Here is a 26,977-nt window from a genome sequence, read left to right on the forward strand (position 1 = left end):
AGTCATTAGCAGAACCATTTTTAGCATCATCTTGGATTTTGGTCTAATGCTGCCTTGTAAAAATTCAATAATCATCTTTTCTTTGATCTGTCCACAAGAGGGTTTTCCAACTTGGAGATCAACTCCTTCGATCTCCCGTTAAATGTGGACAGAACCACCTTTTCCTAGCTTCATGTTATAAATCTCCATGTTTTAGCATCATCTTGAGTTTCAGTTTAATGCTGTACAAGAAATTCAAAAATCTTTTTTTTTGATCCGTCCATGGGAGGTTTTTCCAACTGGAGACCAATTCCTTCAATCTACCGTTGTATGTGGATAGAACCACCTTTTCCTTGCTTCATGTTATAAATGCCCACGTCTGTCTCACTGAACACATCTTGGATTTGTCACAATCAACTCCATAGTCTCCATGTAAGATACTTGCAATACTTCTCAAGGTAATTGGATATGATAGACATCATTCTGATTATTTGTACATTTTCTGTCCAGATTGTAATAAGAATGTTACAATTATAGACATTGTCTTTGGTACTCTCCCCCATTGGTGGAGGGCTTGCATTGCTGTCTGGCTCTGACAGTGGGCATGGTTTTGGGTTATCCTCCTTTTTTGACTCAACAGGCTTTGTAAAGCCTCTCCTTCGCTTCTGGCCTGCCAACCTTGAATCCTCTGATGAAATGATTTCTTTATTGGGCCTTATTTGTTCTGCAATTCATATTGCACTGCTATAACAATCTTTCCACCAGTTCCAGAATATTTGATATTCAGACTGGTCCTTTTTTCCTCCTTTTAACAAGGTTAAGGAAGCTGCTTTCTAAATTGTACTATTTATGTTTGCTGTTATATTTAATCCTCCCATCGTATGCATATGTTTTGTTTCATTTGCATTTTACATAAACCTTATTTAGCAACTATTTTGTTGTTTCTGTATCTCATATTGTTTTATTTTGTTTTCTCATATGTTGTTCTCAAAAGTGCAGTCTAAAATCTTTAATGTTTTTGGAATTCATTATTTTGTGTCAGTACATATTTCCAATCTAAAGTGGTGAATTCTTATTTGTGTGTTGCAGGTGGTATTTGACTATGATGGTGAGCTCCAACTTTTTGGCTTCGATATTGTTGGTGCTTGTTCCTGTTAGCGACATGTTATAGTTCCTTGCCCTTTATTTGAATGTTTTATGTTATTTTCTTTCTTTCAAGATCAAAATTATAATACTTGAGAAAGTGATTGTTGTGTTACTTTGTTAGGAACTTCTGAGTCTGCTTTGTGATAGTAGTCATCATCTTGAAAAATAAAAATGATTTATATGTGTATATTGTGCATACCATACCAATTAATCAAATTTCAGAAAACTAAGAAGATTGTTTTGTTAGGACTAGAAGACTAGGTGTTATTGTATGCCTTAGTTTCACGAATGGGAGCAATTATTTAATGCTAGTAAAATTATAAATTATATGAAAACATGAAAAAGGGCACCCCACTTGTAAGAAGTTATTGAGTAGAGGGTTATCAGGTGGACGATGACTAGTATCTTTGATTGGTTATATAGAGTCTTGTGTAAGCATAATTATTGTATCACGTTGGAGTGCTTGGGAATAACAATTGGAACCCTTAGTCATAGGGGTAAAATTGGTCAATTAGGAGTTACATTCTTATTGTGGAGTAACTCCCAAAGGTCTAGTGCATGGTTTTGACTTAGACCACTTTGTCTTGATTTGGTCATGGTTTTGAGCCCATGGTCATGGAAAACCATTCTTGGTTTCTTGGGTCTTCTTAGCTTCTATATATGGGGTTCGAGATAAAGATATTATTGCAATTTTAATGTAGGTTTATGCTGTTCCATTTCCTCCAATTTTAGACTGTATACCCCATTGAAACATGGAGACCTTGATATTGTATGTAACCTTTGTTGCTGATTAATACATTAGGTGTGGTACTTTGGGGGTTGGGATTTTCTCTCATGAGGGTTTTCTCAAGGTACATTTTGTTGTGGTGGTTTTTATTTTCTTTTACTTCTATTCTGTTCTTATTCTGTGTGCTGTTACTATGCCAAAAATCTAGATTTGAAAATTTGAAACATTTTTCTCATAGGATTAAGTAAGATTTGGTGTATATTATATTTCCTTTCACTTAGTATCAATGCTTGGCCAACTTGGTAGATTTGTGGGAGGAGTAGGGCTGTTCTTTGTATTAATCCTTGTTCAAGTGGGAGTTTTGCAATTGGTCTTGAGTTTCAGTAAATAGATATGACAAGGACTTCTAGAATGGAGGTGGTGAAGTTTAATGAAAGAAACTTTGAGTTTTGGAAGCACAAGATGGAGGATTTGGTAGTGATTGACAAAAAAGCATGGAGCCTTGTTGGCTTTGTCTTGTATATTCAATTCTCTTGAATGCATGGAGAGAAACCACCACTGAGATCCTCTAGAAGAAGTTAGGGAAGTTGTACTAGATAAAGTCCCTTGTTAACTAGCTCTTTCTATGGAAGAAGCTTTACTCCTTGAGGATGAGTAATTGAGACTTTATGATGGAGCATCTTAATGCCTTTAACAATGTGACGAGCCAATCAGCATTTGTGGATGTGAAAATGGACAAGTAGGATCAATGCATTACTCTTCTATGTTCCTTTCTTGATTCACTGGATAACTTGGTAATGGCAATCAATAGCACCATCTCAAAGCTAAAGCTTAATGAGTTGGTGGGTGTATTACTCTATGAGAAGAGGTGAAAAATATCATAATTTGCCAAAGATGCTTTGATTGTTAGAGGTTGTGTGAAGGACAAGAGTAAGGAACTGAGGTAAAATGTTGGAATTGAAGCAAGATTAGGCATAACAAGAAGGATTGCAAGGAAAATAAGGCAAAGGAGTGTGATTACAATTCTAATCCAATAATTGCTGATGACTATTGGGGTGATGCCTTTATGTTAGTCTTTACTACACATGCAAATGAGGGTGCACGGATAATTGATTTTTGGAGGCTTATTTCACATAATTCACATTAGGGAGTGGTTCTTATATTTTTAGAGCTTTACTGGTGGACAAGTGTACTTGGTAGATAATTCTTGTCCCAAAATCATTGATCAAGGCAAAATCATGCTCGACAATGGAGATGGGAGGACCAAAATTCTCTCCAACGTTCTTCACATTTTGAGTTTGATGAGAAACCTAATTTCTATAAGCAATTTCACTAATGTTGGTGTGTAGGTGTGTTGACGTGGTTAAATTTGTATTACTACAACTCCCTCCGGTCAACGCAGAATAGAATATTCTTGCTTAGTAATCCCTAATGCTGTTTTAGTTGATCAAAGGGGACAACCTCAAGGTTCCAAATGTCAGGTCATGACTGTGGGATAGCTCAACGGTTTGATGTGTTTTGCTGGAAACACAAGGGGACTTATGTTTGCAACAAGCTGGTTCGCATCTAACGATGCTGCTGTTCTCATGTTGGGAAAATAAACAACAAAATAGATAGGGTTTAGGAGACCTAAGGACAATGATGATAACAACTAATGCAACGGGTAGACAGATTTCGATAAACTAGTTCTTGTTTCGCTAGAGACATCCTCACAACAAGACAAGAACAGTGCAAGCTCTAAAGGATAAATGGATTTTCAAACTATGGGGATTCATCTAGGCACCCAATTCTGGCGCAACCTAAAACGAATACCTACAGTTGAACTAAGCACAATTTTGGGTTCAGGCTAACCATGCACAGTGACCTACAATCAATAGGTCCCCAATGATATGAACTTGAAATGCATCAATACCCCCCACATTTCGTCATTGAAATCATTGAACTCTACTTCTAACTAACCAACTGAAGGGAAACCATGTAAACAAAAGAAAACAAAGACAACAAACACCATATTTCAATGTTCATATATTTGCTTCAAACTGCTATTACAACAATTTCTTCAGCAGTTCTATGGTACTCCTAATCTGAAAAAACTACATCTAATTACTAAAATATAACTAATTCTAACCTTTAAGAGTCTAAAAATCTAACTTGTTCTAACCCTTTACAATGAGAGGCATCCTGCCTTTTATAGATTTTACAAATTGAATCAAAGGCCAGGATGAACAACATCCAAGGACCTTGATCTGCCCTCTAGAACTTGGCAGCTTTAACCCATGCCTATTAACTCTTCAGTTGTCCTCCCAACCACCTTTCCAGCTACCGACCACTGTTTGGCATTAATTCAGGTCAATCTAGTAGTTGGAAATAACTGTCTTGTGTCCCTCTGTTTTAAAATGTCTTGAATGGGGCCCACCGACAGTTTTTTACATTAAACAATTTCAGTTTTTTAAATTGATTTTTTGGAATTAATTCCAGTTGTGTGTTTCTGAGAATGCATATTTGTAGCATTCTGTGTGCTCTTTTGTCTTCAATCTTGCTCGTTTTACACTTTACGATGCGTTCTTCATTGGCAATGCCTGGTACTGTCGTTTTGATCTTGTGCTTCTGCATCCTTGCTCTTTAGGCTTTGATTGCGATTGGGTCTCCGATTTGAGCTTCAGGTCGACGTCGTCGATCTACAAATTAAGTAAATCAATTTAACAAATATTAAATTCTAGGGCAACGTCGGGCCTTGTTTTGGTGAAGACGAAAGATGATTACTTTTAAAACAATACAAATCTCCTTTTGTGAAATTAGGGTTTTAAAATGCGACTTTTTAAACAAATATGCCAAGATTTGTTTTAAACGTCCCTTGTTGAAGCAAACTCGGTCTTTTAATTAAAAAAATGTGATTTAGTGCTCTTTAGTGAAATTAGGCATTTATCTTAAAATGAGCAAGCCTTTTGCATCTTGCAAAACTTTGCTAAATGCCGAATTTGTTGAATGATTCACCCTTTGCCTTTGGTTATAAAATTCTGACTCTTGGGCTTGAATGTGCGAATTTGGTTTGCCTTAAACGCCTATGCTTTTGGAAATTTGGCCACCTTGGCCAAAGTGAAACTCGGCCAATTTGATTACTATGCACGAGTTTAGGTTGGCAACTTTCAAACTCTAAAGCACCCTTCTCCTAAGTTGTAAATTCGGTCACTTTGCCTAGAATGGGTGACTTTATCTTAAACCCCCCTTTCACTTGAAATTAAACTCGGGTTTTGTAATGAAAAAGTGCGAGCTTATCTTAGAGGACTCCTTGGTTTTAAATGCCCCAAAAATAAATGAAATTCGGGCATTTTAATTAGAATGGGTGACTTCTTCTGCTACGAATTCGCATATAAAATGGGTGATTTTTTGTCTGACCTCGCAACTTCGTATTTGATGGTTTTTGAGAAACTTCAGCCCAATGAAGAACATTGCACGATTTTTGGTGTTTGCATGCCCTCTGATAAAAAACGAATTTCGGGTTTTAGGGGCAAATCGCGTGACTTCCCCATGACTTGCAAAACAACATAAAAATGCCAAAATTTGGTTTTGAATGCTCATTGCTAGAACTTCGGGCCTTACTGGTAAATTGTGATTAAACAATTTTTAAGCCCCCTTCTGTCAAACTCGGGATTTTGATAAAAATATGTGCGATTTTAGTTCCTTTTGCCTCGGCCCTTTTGGGCGATTTGTGCAATTCTCCAGAAGGTGTTTTTGACTTGTGTGCGATTTTGCTTTCTCTCAGCCCTTCACCTAGTGAATTCAGGATTTAGTCCGGCTTTTTGAGGGCGTTTGCAGAGGCTATTGGCACAAAGACCTCATTTTGCTGAGTGTTTCTTTTTGCGGGACATTTCCATGAAATGGAGGGGTTCTCTTTCATTTAGGCAGGCAAAAGGGCAACAACGGGGGTCCCCTGTCAAAAGTATGGTGTGTGTGTGCATTATGCACAACAAGGTGGTTTTCAACAAAGATAGATGTAAGATGGTGAGTGGGGCCATGATCATGGCTAAGGGATTTTATTTTGGTACTCTATTTTTTTTAGATGATAGAGCCATGAAATGTGATGGTTCTAATATTTCCAAGTTAAGGAATTAGAAGTTTCCTGTGCAAAATACCATGAATGTGCTAAGGGCATTGAAATATTAAAACTTAGAAGGGCTAATTGATCGTTCACTTGATTTTGATTTTTGTGAATATTGTGTAAATAGAAAATAGAATTGGGTTAAGTTTTATTTGAGTTTTGCTAGATCTGTAGGGATTGTAGATGTGATTGATAGTGAAATCCTTACAATATGTATCTTTTATTAACGACTTGTTGATGTAATTATGCCTACTTTTCTTTAGGCCCAAATCTAAGGTCTTTTCAATCAAGGAGTTCAATTCTCTTGTTGAAACCATATAGAGAAAAGGATTGACCATGACACTAATGAAGAAAGCTAAGAGCATGTTCAATGGAGTTGGTTTAGAACAAAAATTTTGGGAAAAAGTTGTGAGCATAGCTTGTTACCTAATTAATAAGTCTTCTATTTAAGCTCTTATGGAAATAATCTTTGAGGAGGCTTGGTTAAAAATAAGCCTCCATAGTAGCATATTATGATTTTTGATTGTGAGGCATATGTACATACAGATAAGGAGAAGAGATCAAAATCGAAGTTAAAGCAAAGAAGTACCTTCATTGGGTATCTTTATTGTAATGTCCCAATTTTTTTGTAGTCTCTTGTAGTGCAGTTGGAGCTGATTTTCAGGGTTTGTGTCAGCGAGTTGGGGAGTTCTTGGATGTTGCCAGTGTGCTTAGGTGGTTTATTGGAGATGTTTGACACTTTTTGGAGGGATTTTAGACAGTTTTTCATACTTACCATTTCTAGTAAGTGTCAGTTTTGGACATTGACTTGGTAGTTGGCAGAGTTACTATTTTTTGAAAGTTGGTGATTTCTTAAGTTGATGATTTCTTTGCGACAAGGTGTTTTGATATTTTATTTTAAATAACATTAAAATATAAAGTTAAATTTATTTTTTAACTAATGTTTTTTAATTTAATAAAGTGATTTTATTGGCAACTTAGGGATACCTAAGGTGAATTTAAAATTAATGTAAAAGGTTGCACGACCCTAATTAGGGTGTATTAGAATATTGTAATATTTCTTTAATGGTCATCTTAGTCATCTTAGTTGTCTTTAGCTAGTTTCTATTTTTCAGCTAAAGTTTACGATTGTCTCTTTTAGAAACATTGTCTCTTGTAAATTCTTTATATAGAGTTCTCGCTCTATTGTTTAATAACATCGAATATTTTAATAGGGCGTTGATCTTGAGTTTATAAAAAATGATTTTGGAGCTCATTGGAGTATGTTGAAGATTATTATTTCTTTTTTGAAAACCTTGTGTGGTTCTAGGGATTGGACGTAGTTCATCTGAGCCTTCCTGAGGACGAAAACCCTATTGGAGAAAGTTGGCTTCAGTAGTGGAAGATCTACCCAGGTCGAGGTAGTGGGATTTACTCAGAATCTTATCTTGAGTATACTGATTTGAGATGGCTGTACCAGAGAAGAACAATACATGGGACTTGGAGAAGCTTCCTAAGGATACACAACTTGTTGGCCGCAAAGGGGTTTTCAAGAAGAAATACAGTTTAGATGGAAAAGTTAAGAAGTACAAGGCAAGTTTAGTGGCTAAGGGCTTTTCATAGGTTGAGAGAGTTGATTTCAAGTGAGATCTTCTCTCCTATTGTGAAGCACATCTATTAGGTTTTTGTAATTTGTGTTTGCTACATTTGTCCTTTTGGTTGGACAAATGAATGTGGAGAATTTTTTTTGCTTGGGGATATGGAGGAGGTCTACATGACATAACTAGAGTGCTTTGAGGTTGAGAGTAGAAATGTTTGGTTTGCAAGTTGAAGTCTCTCTATGGTCTTAAATTGTTACCTAAGATCTGGTATTAGAAGTTCAACATTTCTTCCAAGTTGGGGTGTGTTAGAGCTAAGTTGGATCACTGTGTTTACTTCAAACAAGACAATGATCATTTTACTATTATATATGTGGATGATATGTTCGTCAATAACAATAATGAAATGATTAGGGCTTTGAAATTTTAGGTTGTAGAAGAGTTTGATATGTTGGACTTGAGAGTAGCTAGTTCATCTTAGGGCTGGAGAACAATAGAAATAGAGCAAAAAATAAATAAAAATCAACTACAGCAAATATGCTCTCTGTTTTGTAGTGGTTCAAAATTTAGGATTGCAAACTATTGAGTGTTTCTGTTGTTGTGGGGACAAAAGGATTTTGCTGATTAGTGCCCTTTGACAGCAGATGGGATAGAAGGACGCGAGCCATGTCAAGTGCAAGTTGGTAGTCTTATGTATGCTATGGACTGCACTAGACTAGACATTGTCCAAGCGGTGGATCTCCTAAGTAGTTAAGTTCAATCTAAGCATTGAGCACTAGATTTTAGGGAAGAGTGTCTTTAGATATTTGCACCCTATATTTGCACCTTGTTTAGTGGTATGATTAATTGGGTGAGCAAGCAATAGGCTATGGTTGTTCTTTTGACTATTGAATTAGAATACATAATGGCTACTCATGTTTGTAAGGAAGTAGTCTAGATTTGAAGACTGTGTTTGGTCATTGGATTTAATTATGATATAGTTATAATTTAGTGTGATAGTTAGAATGCTATCAACTTGCTAAAGAATCCTACCTTTCATGTGTGGACAAAGCACATTGATGTGTAATAACACTCTGTTTGTGACATGGTCGAAGAGAAGGTGATTATGGTTTAGAATGTGGATACATTGGTGAATGTTGTAGATGTTTTGATAAAGCTTGTGAGCATAGATTAATTTAGATGGCGTGGGATGGCTATGGGATCAATCGCTAGCATTAGTTCTTTATGTATAAAATAAATGGGATATTTTTAGGACTAGAGTAGTAGGTGTTGTACTCCTTACAAAGTCTTAGGTCTAGGAGCAATGCTATATTGTAAGTAACATTCCCACTTAGAAAGTGATGCTCCACTTGGATGGAATCTTGAGATTACATAGTTAGCACTCTTTGCTATGTGTCATTTGTCTTATGATAGTTGGATGAAGTCATTAAATAGAGGGTTACTAGGTGGACCATGAATAGCATTTGTGATTAACTACACATAGCTGAATATAAGTTCTATGTAGGTGTAATTATTGCTTTATGTTGGAGTGCTTGGGAGTTATAGCTGGAGCTCTTGATCATAAAGTTAAAATGGTCAATTCAGTTTCATTCTAATTGTGGACGAGTAAATTTTATAGGTGGAGCACATGTTTTGGACTTGGACAACCTTAACTTGATTTTGGCTTATGTTTTTGAAATCAGTTTTGGTTATCTAAGTCTTCTAGCCTATATATAGTGCTTGAGATCAAGATATTATTAAGTTTTATTTAGGGTTATGTTGCTAGAGTTCTTCCAGATTCAAAGACTTCGATATTTTATTGTAACCTTTGTTGCTGATTAGGTGCAATCCTTTGGAGGCTTGGTTTTACTTTTATGAGGGTTTTTCCAAGGTACATCTGCTGTCATATTGTGTTGTGGTGGTCCTATTTTGTTCTACTTCTCATCTATTCTTGTTTTTATTCAAGTGCTGTTACTATGTTGACATTTACATAGATTTGGAAACTTTTGATACATTCCTCATAGGATTAAGTAGGATTTGGTGCATATTCCTCTTAGTTTTTGACTTCAAAGTAGCATACTCCAACTATTGCCTTAGGTTGATTTCACCTCATAGAATTATGCCTAGTTTGATGATTGAGCAAGATAGCCTATGTACAGTACTCTTTAGGTTACTATTGTTATACTATCAATATTCCATACCTAGAGGCTAGAAGGTCATATTTGAATGTATAGCTCAATCATAGTTGGCATACTCACCAAGTACTTGTAATCTCGACGAGTACTCGCATGTCTTTAAAAAGCAAGTCATGTGAGTTTCAACTCGCAACATGACCATCTTGAATCTGGAGTACTTGTGCCAAACTTGTCATGAGTATTTGGTAAGTCCAATAGTGGACTCACTTGACATGGGTTGAATACTGCAATAGCGAACACACCATGGAATTTCAAAGATATGAACCTTGAACTAATTGCACCAGTCATGCTTTGCAATAATTTTTTTTGTGAGCTGTGTGAGATCACGATTTGAAGGAAATACTAGTCCCTTGGGCACTTTTTCTTGTTTTTGAAGTAACTAATGGTAGTTGCATTGAAAAGAAGGCATGCATTGAACAACTTTTGAACTTGGTTATTCTGATATTTCCTTTCACAGGTAGGGTTTGTAATAGTTGCATGGAGGACAATTGCAAATTTTGAGGAGTACATTTTCTTATTTCCTTGCCAAATCTAAGTCAAGTCCGAGTATGCAAACTATGGTTAGAAGCCCCTGAACTTTGAAAATTTTTTTTTTTAAAAGAAATTTAAGTATTTTTGAAGTAGTCAAGTTTTTGCATAGTCAATTTTTTTTTGGTTTGCCTAGTCTAAGACAAGTCCAAGTACGCAAACTTTGAGCTCAATCATTAATTTTGTTGAAATCGAAATAACTGTGTACCTTAGTCTGCAATACGCATCCTGATGTCAATGGCTTGTTTCAGTACAAGACTGCATCACTGAGAAGTGCCTTTTATTAAGCATGATGATAAATGATATATGGTATGGTAAATAAAACAACAAAGCCAAGTGATGGGACATTCCATCATAGAGTGCCCATACAGCGTCAAGACAAGAAGCACACAAGTGCTCTTCATTTAGGGGGAACAATCAAACCCACTGACTACACCAAAACCACAAATTAATAATCCCAATACATCTCCTAGCAGAGTGTGTGTAAATAGGGAAACAATAATTGGTTCAACAATAGTAGACCAAGAAGAAAAATCGAATATGATGCCAAGGGAAAACCAATTATTCAATGTTGTAAGTGTAATGAATGGGGACACTTCACCAAGGACTGCCAAAGAAACTCAGATAAAGTAGAAATGGTGTTAATTGAGGGGTCATGAAGTCAAAGAAGAACATAGTATGATAGGTGCTACAAACAGCCATACCAATAAAAGTGACATAACTTCAAAGCATGCCACAACTAAGAGTGGAATTCATCGACATGGTTGGTTACAATCAAAAGTGGCAACATGAAGGTACAAGTAGGGACATGATATAAAACCGCCACCCTAGTGAGAATGTCATTGACCTAATGTTGCCGACAGTGAACAAAGGAAACATGTCAGTTGTTGTGCAAATGTAGAACATGGGGAAAAATTTGATAGATAGCATTGTCTATTTAGGATTGGGTGTCAACGTACTATTGGAGTATACATGGAAATGCCTTGGGAAGCATGGAATCAAGCCGTTGGGGTGTTGATGCCGCAAAAGGTAACGATAGGAACCCAACAATTGTTGCTGATATTTGTGGTCATCCCATTACAAAAGAAAGCATCTGATGCATTGCTCAAGAGAGGATGGCTGATTATAGCCAAGGCAGATCACATTTAGAACTGGAACATCCTCTCGATAGAAAACAAAGGGAGGAAGTACATCATTGACTTGAGGAACCAAGCGGTGAGTGAAGGGATTGCTTCCTCTGGTTTAGAGATCTAAGGAGGAGAATTAGGAGTAAAATAAGAAAGATGGTTCATGGAACTGAATGACGAAGGAGTTATCATCCTCCATAATTGCCCCGAGGATGAAACAAGCTCCTTGAATGGACTTTTCACTAGCAAATGGAAGACTACAAAGTGTTCCGGACTGATTGCAACATGTTGCAAATTGGGAAAATTGAAGAATCAAGCGATAACAAGTCAGATGTCTCCTCCAAAGTATTATGAGTACAAGGAGGGAGTAGCTAGCCCATTGCTTTGAGCGAGACAAAATGATCAATTACGAGGAATTGAGAATGAAGAAAGTGAATCTAGGAGATGAAGGCAATCCACAAACGATCATGGTTGGAGATGATTGGGACCCTACCATTGAAGGGGGCAGCATTCAATATCCTTATGGAATACAAGGACACATTTGCATGGACATACAAGGGCTTAAAAGGGTAACCTTCAAAGCTATGTCTACATAGAATTCTCTTTTTGTTAGCTTACAAAAGTGGTTGTCATGTTAACTAATTTGTGCCTATGAGGAAAATATAAAATAGGCTGCAAACATAAAATGGCAAATGATGCTAAAGAAAGTTGATGCAGTTATTTTTAAACATAAGGAGTTTGTTTAGAAGAGTAGTTATTTTTCAGCTTTCCACCATTCTTGTATGTTAGATCAATTGTTTATAGATCTTTCTTCATGTGAGGGGGTTGAGCTTTAAAGTGACAATTTGTAATACTTTCATTCACCAGTTTAGTGTCAGTCACATATCTTAGAGTTAGAATTAGCGGATAGGATGATTTATAATAAAGTTTGCATTCATGCAATCAAGCTATTCCTAGAAGATAGTAGTAGTTAAATCTCATTCATTTTTCTAAATACTATAAATAAGTGCTTTTTTACACTTAGTGGAACAATAATGATTTTCAAGCTTGCCTATTGCTGAAATTGCTCCTCATTAACTTCTTGTTTTGATGTTTATTTTTTTGTGCTGAGTACAATTTTTATAATTATTATAAGCATTGTATTACAATTACCATTGAAACAAGTCTTGCAACTTTGTGTGTAATGCTTTTATGCTTAATTTTTTTGTCTCCAATTTGATCTTGTTTCACGTATGGTTTTTTTTTGTTCATCTAATTGACAACCATAGGTATGTTTTACTCAGATTATCTTCACAATAGATAGATTTAGTTAAAAAATTCTTTTGCCTAGCATTAAAGTGCATGCTAGCCTTTTGGTCTAGATGAATCCACAAAGAAACACATTTACTTTTTATTCAATATGAAAATGAAACACCCAAAAAAATATTATAAAGGTTGGAAATAGTGAGTATATACTATGCAAATTAGGTTAGCTTTTATTTACAAGGAGCTTCCCTTGCTAATTCAAAGAGTTCTTCTATTGCATATATGGTTCCATTTTGTGACACATTGTAGTGTCCGCCTTTTCAAATTGAGTCAAATAGTGGATTCACAACCTATCTTTTTCCCGTAGGTTGAAGGGAGGATTTGTAGGGGAATAATATAATAAGAATTTATTAAATGTTCATAAAAGTGCATAAGTCATATCGTTGAAGAAAAATGACAATTTATTATTACTATTTTGGGCCAAAAGTCAAATAAAAGTCATAAGGTGACAAATAATAAATATTTAAATCAAAATAAAAAATTAATTTTTAATCATTTTGTAGGGTTGGCTGGAAAAAGCATAAAAATTAATATATTGGAAGAGTAATTCATTCTATGATTGGCAATTTTCAAAAACCCTTTGTAGAGCTCATGTTCAACATTCTCTTCCTAGAGGACGAAAACCCTCTTGGATCTTCCAGAATAGGGAGATGAAAATATCGTAGTTCTCATAGGTTGGCTTCATCCCGAGACCAAAATTGAGCTTATAGGAATTCCACCATTTCACAGGTATTATTATTTTGAAATAAATCAAGCCATACCATTTTACAGCTGTTATTATTTACAATAAAGTAGGCCATTGCATTCTTGGATTGGCATCTCAAAATGAGCAACAAGGACTCCAAAATTTAGAAGATTGTGGACTTAATCCTAGTTGCAACAAACGCGAAAGGATTTTCAGGACATGGCACCGGCCACCATTCTCCAACTTTCAAGAAAAGTCAATAAAGAGCTGGTCGCTGAAATAAAAAGGGAAAAAGACAAATTTTAATGATGTGACAGATCAACATGGAGATCTAGGCAAAAAAATGAAAGTTTTAGTTGTGTTATTTATTTGAGGAACATTAATCCCATGCACAGCCGCCCTTGGGAAATCATAGCCAAACCAAGGAATTGGCTGTATGAAGAATAAAAGTGTGGGACACATTCAAAAGTTCGCTGTTTCTTGTCCAACTGCTAGCTGCATTTGATTTGACATTGCGAAAAAAAGGAAAAGGAATTGCAGGTTGGGGAGAGGCACATGTAGGCCTTGGGAAGTTTAAAAAATTTATCTGCAAATTGAGGCAGCAACACTACCTCAAATTGGCCACCACATCCAACATTGTTTAGGCTCAACAATAAAAAAGGGACTATAGGCTTCGGGTTCCTAAATTCATTTGAATATTAAGTTTGAGTAAAACTTCATTAAAAAGTTATTCATCTTGTATTTAATCTGAATATAAATAATTTTTTTATTCATATGAAATGGATATTTTTAAAAGATAAAATATAAAATAGAAACGTATTCTCCGAAAACAAAAGTAAAATTGGCAGAAAATTTGAGTTTATTTTGTAGAATCGTTGGAAACCCTAGAAGGGAATATATTATTGGTATTAAAGCACCTTTCTGGCCAGCTGTAGGAAAAACATTTTGTGAAAACTTTTTTAGACTGGGTTTCATACATGATGGTGACAAGGAATTGAAATTTTACTAGTGGGAAAGGAGGAAAGATTCAAATCATTTAGATATCATTGTGGGACAACAGGTCATGGAGGTGTCCCAAAAAGACAAGGAGGTAATGGGTCAAAATAATAGGGATGCAGAGATGTTCAATTTGAGAGGCTTGTGTAGGGACATGAATGGTTAGTAGATATGACAGTCGATTTTGATTATGCAGGAAAATAACATATTGAGGGAACACATTTGTGAAGTTAGCTCATTAGGGGTAAACATTCACCAAAACATTCAAAGGCTAGTTATAGGGTTTTCTATGAGGCTTTTTCAATCTAATTTCATTCGTAGGGAAGAGGTATGTTGTTGAGCCAAAAATCTAGACTTCCATTGTTGATGGCCTAGTGGCCAATTATGAGTATAGATTTCTACCAGCTGAAATTAAGGAGGTTATGTCACAACTTTTATGAGTTTGAAGAAGAACAAGGCTGGTTAGAGAGTAGAGACAGGACAATGGACAAATCCGTGAGATCTCAAATAGGCATTGGGAAAATTGACACTTCCTACATTTAATGGATCAATAAGTGTACTTCACGCTCTTGGATTAAAAAATTGGACACAATTTGAGGCCATCAAATTCACTACTCTTCATCTTGAGGGTGTATCACATGAGTGGTTGTACCATAGTTGATCACTCTAGGGCACCGTCATATCATTTGTATGCAAAGTTTAGTGATGTGTTCATTGAGAGATTTGATCAAATTGATCTAGAGATCCGCAATTGTGAGCTAGGTCAACTAAAATAGTCACTCACTCGACGTAGCTGATTTTTAGAGGCTATTAGTTATGGCACTTTATTTTTAGAGAGGAGGGTGGTGGTTTTTTCTATTGAGGGCATAATTGAGCCTCTTGTAGGAGGCCATTAAGAACGCCTTGGATCTCAAAACTTCAGCTAACAAGGGCAGATTTCATCCTATAGGGCAACAAAGATCAGCACCTCATGGCCAATCAAATCCAAAACCTTATGGACAACCAAGGAGTTCCAAATTTGGGCAGCAAAAGAAACCTTTCCATCTGAGTTCCCCAAACAAAGAATAGCCGAAACCACTAAGTAGAATCTAGGAACAAACTCTAGAGAAAGAATCTTTGCTTTTCATGGAAAGAGCGTTGGGAGTTAGGAAATAGGTGTCTCTTGAAAGGACATGCCCATTTCAAAGAGGAAATGTTTGAGGACGAGGAGTAGATAGAGGAACCTTAGGTAGTCCTATAGGAGGAAGAGGTAGAGGTAGAGGTAGAAACTCGTGAAGAGGATAGGTCTATAGGTAACACTTTAGTTGAACTATTAGGTGCACCTTGGTACCACCCATTTAGAGGTTGTGGAGTGTTGAAGTGACAAAAGGTGATGGTATTGGTTGATTGTGGGTGAACCCACAAATTTATTGATGAGAGTTTGGTTAGACAGAGGGGATTACCTAGAGAAGAATTTTAGGGATTTTGTGTTATGGTGGCAGATGGAAATACCAAATCATGCACTAGGAGGGTTAGAGGACTAGACATTACACTGGGTTCGTACAAAATGTTTGTTGATTTTCATGTAATTGGTATAGGGGATACAATCGTAGTGTTAGGGGTATGGTTGCTTTATTCCAGTGGTGAAATATCCCAAAATTTCAAAACCATGGACCTGAAATTCGATCATGATGGCAAGGAGGTTGTTCTTTGTGGTATGGGTAATGGTGTTTTTATAAAGATTTCTGTAATGTCCCCTCTTCTTTAGTTGCCATTCAGTTGCTCAGATTCACCTCTCATCCATCTCCATAGGTGAAGTTCGGTGTTGGGAGATGAATTTGCTAGCCAAAGGGAACCTAGACTTAGTCATCTTATGACTTTGGTGGAAATAATAAAGTAACTTTATAATATAAAGTTACATAAGTTAATTTTTCTAAAAATAGAAAAAGTTAATTTAAAAGATGTTTAATAAAGACTTTATTAAGTTACCTTGCACACATCCCTAGGTGGTAAAGTAACTTTATTATGGCCCCTTCTTAATGACTAATTATCCCCTCATTGCTGATCGAACTTCTTTAAGGAGAAAAGATTCCTTTGGAATCTTTAAATGATGCCAAATAGTACGATGAGGGTTTGAGGGGTAAAAAGGAGGCTTGGATTTGGAAAGAGGCATCATTTTTTGTTTTGGAAATTATTCATTTGGTCTCTGCAGCAGTCTGCCATAGCAGGTACAGCTTGTGGAAGCTTGATTGAGGATGAAACCCTTCAATCTTGGACTGGTTGGACGTTACCCCAGACTTCTACATCACTCCAGCACTCATATTTATGCACTTATCAGGCCATTGGGGGCCCAAATTCCTTTGTTTCAGACATCAGATTTAAGGGAAAGTGGAATTGATCAGATCTGGGCGGTTTTGGAGAGAGTTCTTTGCAGATCATTCGTAATTAATGCCAGCCGTACCATTTTGCAGCCAGCCGTACCCTAGCCTGGAGGTGTGGTTGCCAAATAAATAAACTAGGGGTATTTAGGAGCTGGAATTGGGATTAATTTTATTGTCAGCAATAAGGAAGAACAGATCCATTGTTTATTCAGAGGAATTCCAAAACATGTGGTCTACACAAGCAATTCATTGAGGAAAAGGGACATAATTTGGGAATCTTGCCTGGCAAGAATTTGGAATTCCAACTGGGTAATTCTTCAGTATTAGTTTTTGGTAATTATGCTCGAATTGAATAAAGTCATTTGCAACCCTCAGTAGCAGCTGGAGGTGCTTAGAGCAGCCATTGCTTCAGTTCAGGCTCAAATTCTACCTTCAAACCCCAGCTTTGGACTCCTGGTAGGCCTTGAACGACTTATTTCTATCAAGAATCCCCTTTATTAATTATTTGTTACTTGCTGCAATTAATAATCAGCAGTTTGGAAACTATTATCAGTTCTATATTTAGTGTATTGCATTTATTATTTTTTATATATTGTCAAAAATCCAAAAAACTACAAAAAATTTGAAACTACAATAAACTTCCAAAACCATTTTTTGCTAGTCAAAGAATTTGAATTTGTAAACAATCAGTAGTTTGGATAAGAATTCTAGTCAGGGATCTTTCAGTGGTTCCAGAGTGATGATCTTGCCAACCTGGGGGTCATCAGAGTAATTCTATGCAGCGGGGCAGATTTGGTACCTATAGATATTACCCATGCAGGAGACCTAGAGTGGATTTAAATTTTGTCGCAGAACCACCCTTTGAGTCTAATATGGGTGATATACTTGAAGGCATTGGAGCCGTAGCAGGACAGTATCAGCTGTAGGAAGTAGGGGCAGTAGTAAAATTCCATCTTCCCTGAACAATGCATCCATCTCACCACGGAGGGATAGGACCCATACTAGGACAGCGGATAGGCCTATGCTCCCACGTTTCACTCCTAGAGATGTACCATTGTTGGCTGAGCCTCAGAATGGAATCACCTTCCAGGACACAGTTATGGCTGCCAACGATGAGTGGGTATGTCTACCAGCACATGTTAGAGATGCATTCTCATTGGATCAATATTGTATGCAGTGCTGTGATTCCATGAGGGGACAGAATGACAGGGGACCCAGACAAGAGTGGAATAATGATCTGAAGAAGGCTACAGATAAGCTGATTTTATCCACTTTTGATGGCAACGGTTCCACTAGTGCACGAGTGTGGGTTCACAAGCTAGATATATACCTCTCCTTGAAACCCATGGTTGAAAACGAGGCCATTCAGATTGCTGCCCTACATTTGGAGGGTGTCGCATATGACTGGTGGCACCATGGATTGGTCACGCAGAATCACGCTCATTCATTTACACGCAGAGTTCACAGAGAGGCTGATTTCCGGATTTGACAGGAAAGATGTGGAACTTTATTAGAGGGATTTAGGTCTCCTGAAACAGTCGGGTCATGTAGATACATATATTATTGAATTTCAGCGTATAGTAGTGATGGTACCAAAGATGCCTGATAAGAGGGTAGTTATGCTCTTCATAGAGGGACTTCATGAGAGATACCATGGTTTAGTCAAGGCTTTGAAGCCTAAGACTTTGTAGGAGGCTATTCAACTCACGTTAGACTTGGATACCACTCCTCCATCCTCCACTTTTTAGCAAAACAAAAACTTTCCCAGGAACTCCAAACCCTACTAGAAGCCTTTCAATCCACAGAAGGGTAACACATCTTCTCCTAGGATTGATCAGGAGACTAGAAATGAATTAAGGAGAAAGAAATTGTGTTTTACTTGTAAGGAACCTTGGGAATCGGGTCACAGATGCCTTGGTAAAGGCAAAGCTCATCTCATTGAAGAAAGCTCAGATGTGGAGGATGAGCACATACAGAACACTGATGATGAGGGAGAGCATATCGAGTCTCCCCAGATTGAGCTTGACTCTACTGATGCACAGGCTACGACTAAGGTTACCATGGCCACTCTTTCCAGTTATCCTAAGTTCCACACTTTCAGATTGAAGGGAACTATTTTGGGTCAGCATGTAGTGGGTTTAGTAGATACTGGAGCGACCCATAACTTTATTGATCAACATATGGTAGAGAGACTTGGGTTACAGACAGAGGAATTTTCAGGATTTGGTGTGAAGGTTGCAGATGGTGTAGTGTTGGGATGTACCAGAAGGATTCCTCAACTCGGTATCCAGATGGGGGACTACACTTTGACAGATGACTTTTATGTTTTACCCTTAGAGGATTATGATACAGTTATAGGTGTGTAGTGGTTACAGGGAATTGGCAGATATGTCATTGATCACCACAGAATGCAGTTGGAGTTCTTAGCTGATGGTAAGAAGAGAATACTGAGGGCATTATCGGATGGAAGCCCCAAAGAGGTTTCCTCTCATAGGATGGGGACTATTATAAGGCACAGAGATATCCTTTGGGCTACAAAATGCTTTGTTTCATCTAAAGCACCTTCATCTTAGGATGGAAATTCATATCACATTGATATACAACAGATTTTAGATAAACATGGGGTGGTGTTTGGTGATATACCTCATAGAGTACCACCTGATAGAGGCTTTGAGCATGTGATAGAATTAGAGGATGGAGCAAAACCAGTCATGACCACTCCTTACTGCCATCCTAAGGCCCACAGAGATGAGATTGAGAAGATCATCAAGGAACTTCTGGACATGGGATTCGTTAGACCGAGCTCTAGTCCCTTTGCTTCTTTAGTTGTGTTGGTGAAGAAGAAGGATGGGACCCTATGCATGTGTATTGACTACCGTGCACTTAATAAGAAAACCATCAAGAATCGGTACCCCATTCCACGCATAGATGAGTTGTTGGATGAGCTTCATGGCTCAGTTTATTTTTCAAAGATTGATCTTCGATCAGGGTATTACCAGATTAAGGTGCGGGAGTCTGATATTCACAAAATAGCCTTCAGATGCCATTATGGTCATTATGAGTTCTTAGTGATGCCTTTCGGTCTCGCAAACGCCCCTACTACATTTCAGTCATGTATGAACCATATTTTTAATAAGCATCTGCGTAAGTTTGTATTAGTATTCTTTGATGACATATTGATTTATAGCAGATCATGGGAGGCACTTAGATGATGTGTTGAGCATTATGGAATTTCAGTCCTTTTATGCTAAAATGTCCAAATGCGAATTTGGGCTCATTGAGATTTTATACTTGGATCATGTGATAGGAGTTGATGGAGTCAAAGTCCATCAGGAAAAGATCCAAGCTATTATTGATTGGCCACCTCCCAGGAATATTTCAGAGTTGCGTGATTTCCTTGGTTTATGTGCTTATTACAAGAGGTTTGTAAGGGGTTATTCTTAGCTTGCAGCACCTTTGATAGATCTCACCCAGAAAGGGGCTTTCAGATGGACTCAGGAAGCACAGGAGGTATTTGATAGGCTTAAGCAGGTGATGAGCACTTGTCCTGTGTTGGCACTTCCTGATTTCACCCAACCTTTTGTGCTTGAATGTGATGCTTCTGGAGAAGGTGTGGGTGCTGTACTTATGCAAAATCATCATCCTATTGTGTATGAGAGTAGAAAACTGAAAGACAATGAGAAATATACTCTACCTATGATAAAGAAATGTTGGCTATTATGCATGCTCTCACAAAATTCAGATAGTACTTAGTGGGGAGCGAATTCATTGTTAGAACTGATCATAATAGCCTTAAGTACTTTTTAGGACAAAAAGATCTTAATGAGAGGCAGCAAAAATGGGTCAGTAAGATCCAAGCATATGATTTTGACATTGAATATGTCAAGGGGAAAAATAATGTAGTTGCTGATGCGTTATCTAGAAAGCCATCCATTGCTGCCCTTTGTTCATTGAGTGAGATTTCAGCTGATTGGAAATCTCAACTTTTAGTAGAGTATTCCAAAAATCAGAATGCATGTGAAATTATGGATGGGATCATTCAGGATGACCGGTACACAGTTGTGGATGATGTGATTTACTACAAGGGCAGAATTTATTTAGTCTCGGAATCTAAACTAAAAAATCAGATTTTACATGCTTTTTATGACACTCCTGTAGCCAGACATCAAGGGTATGGTAAGACTTACAGGTAGATTAGAGAGAGGTTCTCTTGGAAAGGCCTCAAAGATGATGTTTTACAGCATGTAAGGGAGTGTATTACTTGCCAACAAAATAAAACTGAAAATACACACCCTGCTGGTCTGCTGCAACCATTACCCATTCCATAGCAAAAATGGATTGGTATTTCAATGGATTTCATCACGGGTCTTCCCAAGGTGCAAGGGAAAGATTCCATATATGTAGTAGTGGACATGTTGACAAAATATGCTCATTTCTTTCCCATAGCAGCAACATATACAGCTTCACAGGTTGCTGATCTGTTTTTCAGAGAAGTATTTAGGCTCCATGGTCTTCCAAAGACCATTGTCAGTGACCGTGGCAGCTGGTTCATGAGTTCTTTTTGGCAGGAGTTGTTTAAACTTATTGGTGCCAAGTTGACACCTAGCACCAGCTATCACGCTCAAACTGATGGGCAGACTGAGATTGTGAACAAGTGGCTTGAGGGGTATTTACGCAACTATGTGTCAAGACAGCAATGTACATGGGTTTGTTGGTTATATTTGGGAGAGTTTTGCTACAACACGACACATCACATGTCTATTGATATGTCTCCTTTTCGTGCACTATATGGTTACGATGCTATGACATTCATGGATTTGGCACTTGGAGATAGTAGAGGACCACTGGCACAGGATTGGCTTCAGGAAAGCCAAGACATTCTCGAGGCACTTAAGGAGAACATTCAGCGAGCCTAGAATCAGCAGAAGTTATATGCTGATCGCCATAGGATTGAGAGAACATTTTAGGTTGGGGATATGGTATTCTTGTGTCTCTAGCCTTACCTACATAGTTCTATGAAGATGAGTGGGGCAGAGAAGCTTAAGCCTCGATTCTATGGTTCGTACCATGTTTTGAGGAGAGTTGGGGAAGTGGCATATGAGATTGAGCTTCCACCAAAGAGCAAGGTTCATAATGTCTTTCATGTATCTTGCCTCAAGAAGGCAATTGGACAGCACACAGTGACTTCTTCAGTGTTACCACCCCTGGATGAGGAAGGGAAGTTGATCATGGTTCTAGTTGAGATCCTGGATAGGCGTGAGAGGACATTGAGGAACAGGGTGATTAGAGAATTTTTGATTAGATGGAAGGATTTGCCCATAGAGGATGCCACTTGGGAAGGAGAATCTATTCTACAACATTCCGCTCTTCAGTTGCTTGAGGACACGCAATTCCGGGAAGGGAGGACTGTAATGTCCCCTCTTATTTAGTTGCCATTCAGTTGCTCAGATTCACCTGTCATCCATCTCCACAGGTAAAGTTCGGTGTTGGGAGATGAATTCGCTAGCCAAAGGGCACCTAGACTTAGTGATCTTATGACTTTGGTGGAAATAATAAAGTAACTTTATAATATAAAGTTACATAATTTAAAAGATGTTTAATAAAGACTTTTTTAAGTTACCTTGCACACATCCCTAGGTGGTAAAGTAACTTTATTATGGCCCCTTCTTAATGACTAATTATCCCATCATTACCGATCGAACTTCTTTAAGGAGAAAAGATTCCTTTGGAATCTTTAAATGATGCCAAATAGTACAATGAAGGTTTGAGGGGTAAAAAGAAGGCTTGGAGTTGGAAAGAGGCATCTTTTTTGTTTTGGAAATTATTCATTTGGTCTTTGCAGCAGTCTGCCATAGCAGGTACAGCTTGTGGAAGCTTGATTGACGACGGAACCCTTCAATCTTGGAGTGGTTGGACGTTACCCCAGCCTTCTACATCACTCCAGCACTCATATTTATGCACTTATCAGGCCATTGGGGGCCCAAATTCCTTTGTTTCAGACATCAGATTTAAGGGAAAGTGGAATTGATCAGATCTGGGCGGTTTTGGAGAGAGTTCTTTGCAGATCATTCGTAATTAATGCCAGCCGTACCATTTTGCAGCCAGCCGTACCCTAGCTTGGAGGTGTGGTTGCCAAATAAATAAACTAGGGGTATTTAGGAGCTGGAATTGGGATTATTTTTATTGTCAGGAATAAGGAAGAACAGATCCATGGTTTATTCAGAGGATTCCAGCACATGTTGTATACATAAGCAATTCATTGAGGAAAAGGGACATAATTTGGGAATCTTGCCTGGCAAGAATTTGGAATTCCAATTGGGTTTGAATAATTCTTCAGTATTAGTTTTTGGTTATTATGCTAGAGTTAAATAAAGTCATTTGCAACCCTCAGTAGCAGCTGGAGTGTTGTCGGGAATAATCATTATGTTATGTTGTTATATTATGTTTATGTTGTCGTCGGTAATAATGAGTTACGGCGGTCAGTTAGTTAGCCGACGGGTAGGTAGTTGGAGTCGCGACGGTTGTGTCGCGCGACTTCCGGGTATTATATATTGTATACCTTTTCTTCGAAGTATGATCATGATAGTCGTGTCAAATGTAATGTTATAAGCACTTGATGTACATGGACTGTTGAATTAATATAGAGACTGGTTATTTAATGTATTTCCATTATGTTCTATGCATTTACCTTCTGCATTTAACCGTTTACCCGAGAGGGCAAACATTTGGCGCCGTTGCCTAGACGTACTCGGGAATGGAAGACGCGGATGGTGCACGGATGTGATGGGCCTACCCGTCAGTGAGATGAACCCAGAGACCGATGACGCGCACAATGAACAAGAGGCGAAGGGGAAATTGAACCTTGTAAGAATCCCGGCACAATGTTGATATAAATTATGGTTGAAAGGGAAAAATAAAAAAAAAGAAGTTTTTTTGTGTACATGGCGTGTGGTTGTTGTGTATGGAAGTGACTTATGCCCAATAGACTAAATAAGGACAAAAATAAAAAGATACAGAGTGACGAATGGGAAGTGGCACCAACCACGTTGAATCTCAGACAGCAGATAGAACGAAGGCGTAGGCTAAGGCAGCTTGCCGAGGGACGACCGGCCGAGGGGTTGCCCGAAGGGAACCCAGGAGGTGTCACGGAGGTTGCGGAGGCAGAGATAGACGGAGAGAACTACACTGTCTACACTGTTGTAGGGCTGCCAGAAGGAGTCACGGAGGGTGCCGAAGGAGAACTCTACAGTTCGCCAGAATACCACCGTAGGGTAAGAAGCCGCGAAGAGTTGGTGGAACAAACAAGGCGAAGTCTAAACCTGATCGACGCTACCAGAGACTTGCTAAAGAATTTGTCCATTTCAGAGGACAACCAGAGGGAGACAACGGAAGGTGACGGTATGACCGAAGGTTCCGAGGGAGCACAAGGGTACCGTACCGGAAGCAATTTGTTTGGTTTGGTGTCAGCAACTTTTTCCGGAGGACCCACGAGTGGAGGTTCAGTTGCAGGAGGCGGAGGATCGCCAGGTACAAGCACACAAGGAATTAGAGGAGCGAGACCCAGCGGTGGGATGGCAAGTAAACAAAAATTACCAAAGTTCACAGGGGAGGGCAAGGAAGACCCCTTACGGCATTGCCGTACATGTGAAACCATTTGGTCCGCCAACGGAGTAATAGACCAGGATGACTGGGTACAGCAATTCCCAGCCACGTTATGAGGAGTTGCCATAGATTGGTACTCCGATGTGGACAAGGAAAAAGTGGCCACGTGGGCCAATCTACAAAAGGAATTCACGAGGGAGTTTCAGTTGCTCCGTGATGACAATGAAATTGTAACAGAGATATACAATACCAAACAAGGTACCAGGGAGACAGTACGGGCATACAGTCGGAGGCTGAAAGAACTCTTGGGTAAAATGGAAAGCCAACCCGCAGATGGATTGAAGAAACGATGGTTTGTTGAAGGGTTGAAATCCTCCCTACGGAGGAAGATGAAAATTGTACCCCCGACGTCATATGACGACGCTTATAATAGGGCGATGGACCTGGAGAGCGAACACAAAACATCAAAGAAGAAGAAAAGTAATAAATCCTCATCCGAGGACAATGACTCTTCACAGGAAAGCAGCAGCGACGACGAGGCTGGCAAACGGGTGCAAGCGCTTCAGAAAGACATGGAGCGAATGAGAAAAGAATTCAAAATAATGAGAAGCACTGGTCGGAACGAAGGGGACATATGGTGCACTGAGTGTAAAGAGGAAGGGCACACAAAGGGTACTTGCCAAAAGAAGGCATTCTGCAAGATTTGCCAAGTGATGGGACACTCCACCAAGGAGTGCCCATACAACATGAAAACCCGAAGTACGCAAATGAACCAGGTGTTGTTCACGGAGCAGGCCACAACATCCGCACCAGCGGGTACCGGCCAACATACTAACACAACGGCATCATCTGGAGGATACCGGGACAACAGACGCGGCGACGGAAGGAATAGCAACAATACCTATAACGGAAGCCGTATCCAGTATGACGCTAAGGGCCGGCCAATTATCCAATGTAGGGCCTGTAATCAGTGGGGGCACTTCGCTCGTGATTGCACAAAGGAAGCCACCCCTCAGCACCTCTGTTGTTGGTGTGGGCCAGGCGACCATGAGGATGCAAATTGCCCGCAGGCAGGGGTTAATCTCCTGAACATTGAGAAGGCTGAGAAGACTGGTGAGAAAGAAGTACTGGCGATCACCCGCGCCCAGACGAAAAAAGCCACTTATCCCGACCCCCGTACGGAGAAGGAGAGATTACAGGAGGCAAAGTCCAATATTGAACATGAGATGACGACCGAACGACAGGACAATGAGGTGGCGAGTACATCATCCCGTACGGAAGCAAAAAATAACATCATTGGGCGAATCTTGCAGATGGAGGTGCCGATAAAGGTAAATGACCTTCTAGACTCTATGCCACAATTGAGGACTGCCATCCTCACCAATGTGCAAAGCACCGCAGCGTCGAGTGCACCATAGGTACGGGTTCCCGCCACCGCATCGTCGAGTGCACCACAGGTAGGGGTTCCCACCACCGCATCGTCGAGTGCACCTCAGGTAGGGGTTCCCGCCACCGCTTCGAAGAGTACACCACAGGTGGAGGTTTCCCTCAGGCCTTCGACTGACCCGATGTTACTAGCCACGAGCAGTGGTAGACACCCAGTTGTGGTAGAAATGGGTATCCGTGGGACCATTCTGAAGGACACCATTGTGGACGGGGGATCTGGAGTGAATGTACTACCAGAAGAAACAAGGAAGCGGCTAGGGAAGCCCACCCTATGGCCACCCACATTCAACCTGGTGGGAGCAGACCAACACGGCATTAAGCCACTCGGCCTATTGATGGCCCAACAAGTGACAATTGGTACGCAACCATTCTTGTTAGATTTCGTGGTTATTCCCTCGAAGAAGAAAGGCTATGACGCCATCCTGGGGAGAGCGTGGTTGATCAACGCGAGGGTAAACCACAACTGGAAGAAAAATACACTTTCCATGGAGAAGGGAGGGCGGAAATATACCATTGACCTACACACCCAAGATGTCAGCGAAGAGCTCGCCTCTTCAGACTCGGACTCAGAGGACTCTAATAAAGGGGAAGGGGGTCCCGATGAAAGCTAGGGCAAGAACGCGATGGAGCCGAACAGTGAAGGGGTGCTCGAATTTGAGGGATGTTCTGAAGATGAGATATGCTCATTTAACGGGCTCTTCGATTGGCAAATGGAGGATTACAAAATGTTCCAAAGCTACAGGCTTGAAGTAGAGGAACCAGAGCAACCAACAGAGGTGTACCTGTCGGAATACAAAGAATATTGGAAGGGAGACGCCCCAAACCCTGGCGACGTAAATAATCCGAAGAGTGTCGGCAACGATTGGAACCCTGTGTGGAAGGCCACAGCCTTCAAAATCTTTATTATCCTTCTTCTTCTTATGTACGGGAAGGAGGTCGTGGTCCCTGTAGAATTTGTGGTTCTAGGTCTTCCGCTGGCCTTTGAAAATAGACTTGCCACCAACGGGCCCAAATTGAAACCCTACCACGCGAAGTGCGCAGGGGACCTGAGAGCCCGAACGGGGACCCGAGAGGATGGAAGGGGACTTGAGAGGCCGGGCAGGCGATTCGAGAGGCAGGGGACAAAAGGAGACTTTTGGGCGAGGAAAACCGAGAAGGATGAAGGGCGATCCCAGAGACAGGGGACCCGAGCCGAAGACTCTCTAGACAACTTAAAAAAAAAAAAA

At 39.3% G+C, this 26,977-nt stretch overlaps 1 protein-coding gene across 3 annotated transcripts in view; it reads left to right on the forward strand.

The window, feature by feature from the left end:
* Positions 1-26,977, forward strand: part of LOC131028835 (uncharacterized) — a 246,320-nt gene that overhangs the window by 39,063 nt on the left and 180,280 nt on the right. For all 3 annotated transcript variants that reach the window (XM_057959189.2, XM_057959188.2, XM_057959190.2), the window contains exon 6: positions 1,069-1,087. In XM_057959189.2, the coding sequence (XP_057815172.2) occupies positions 1,069-1,087 (19 nt within the window). The remainder of the gene's footprint in view (positions 1-1,068; positions 1,088-26,977) is intronic.

Source organism: Cryptomeria japonica, chromosome 5, assembly GCF_030272615.1.
Source record: "Cryptomeria japonica chromosome 5, Sugi_1.0, whole genome shotgun sequence".
Lineage (NCBI taxonomy): Eukaryota > Viridiplantae > Streptophyta > Pinopsida > Cupressales > Cupressaceae > Cryptomeria > Cryptomeria japonica.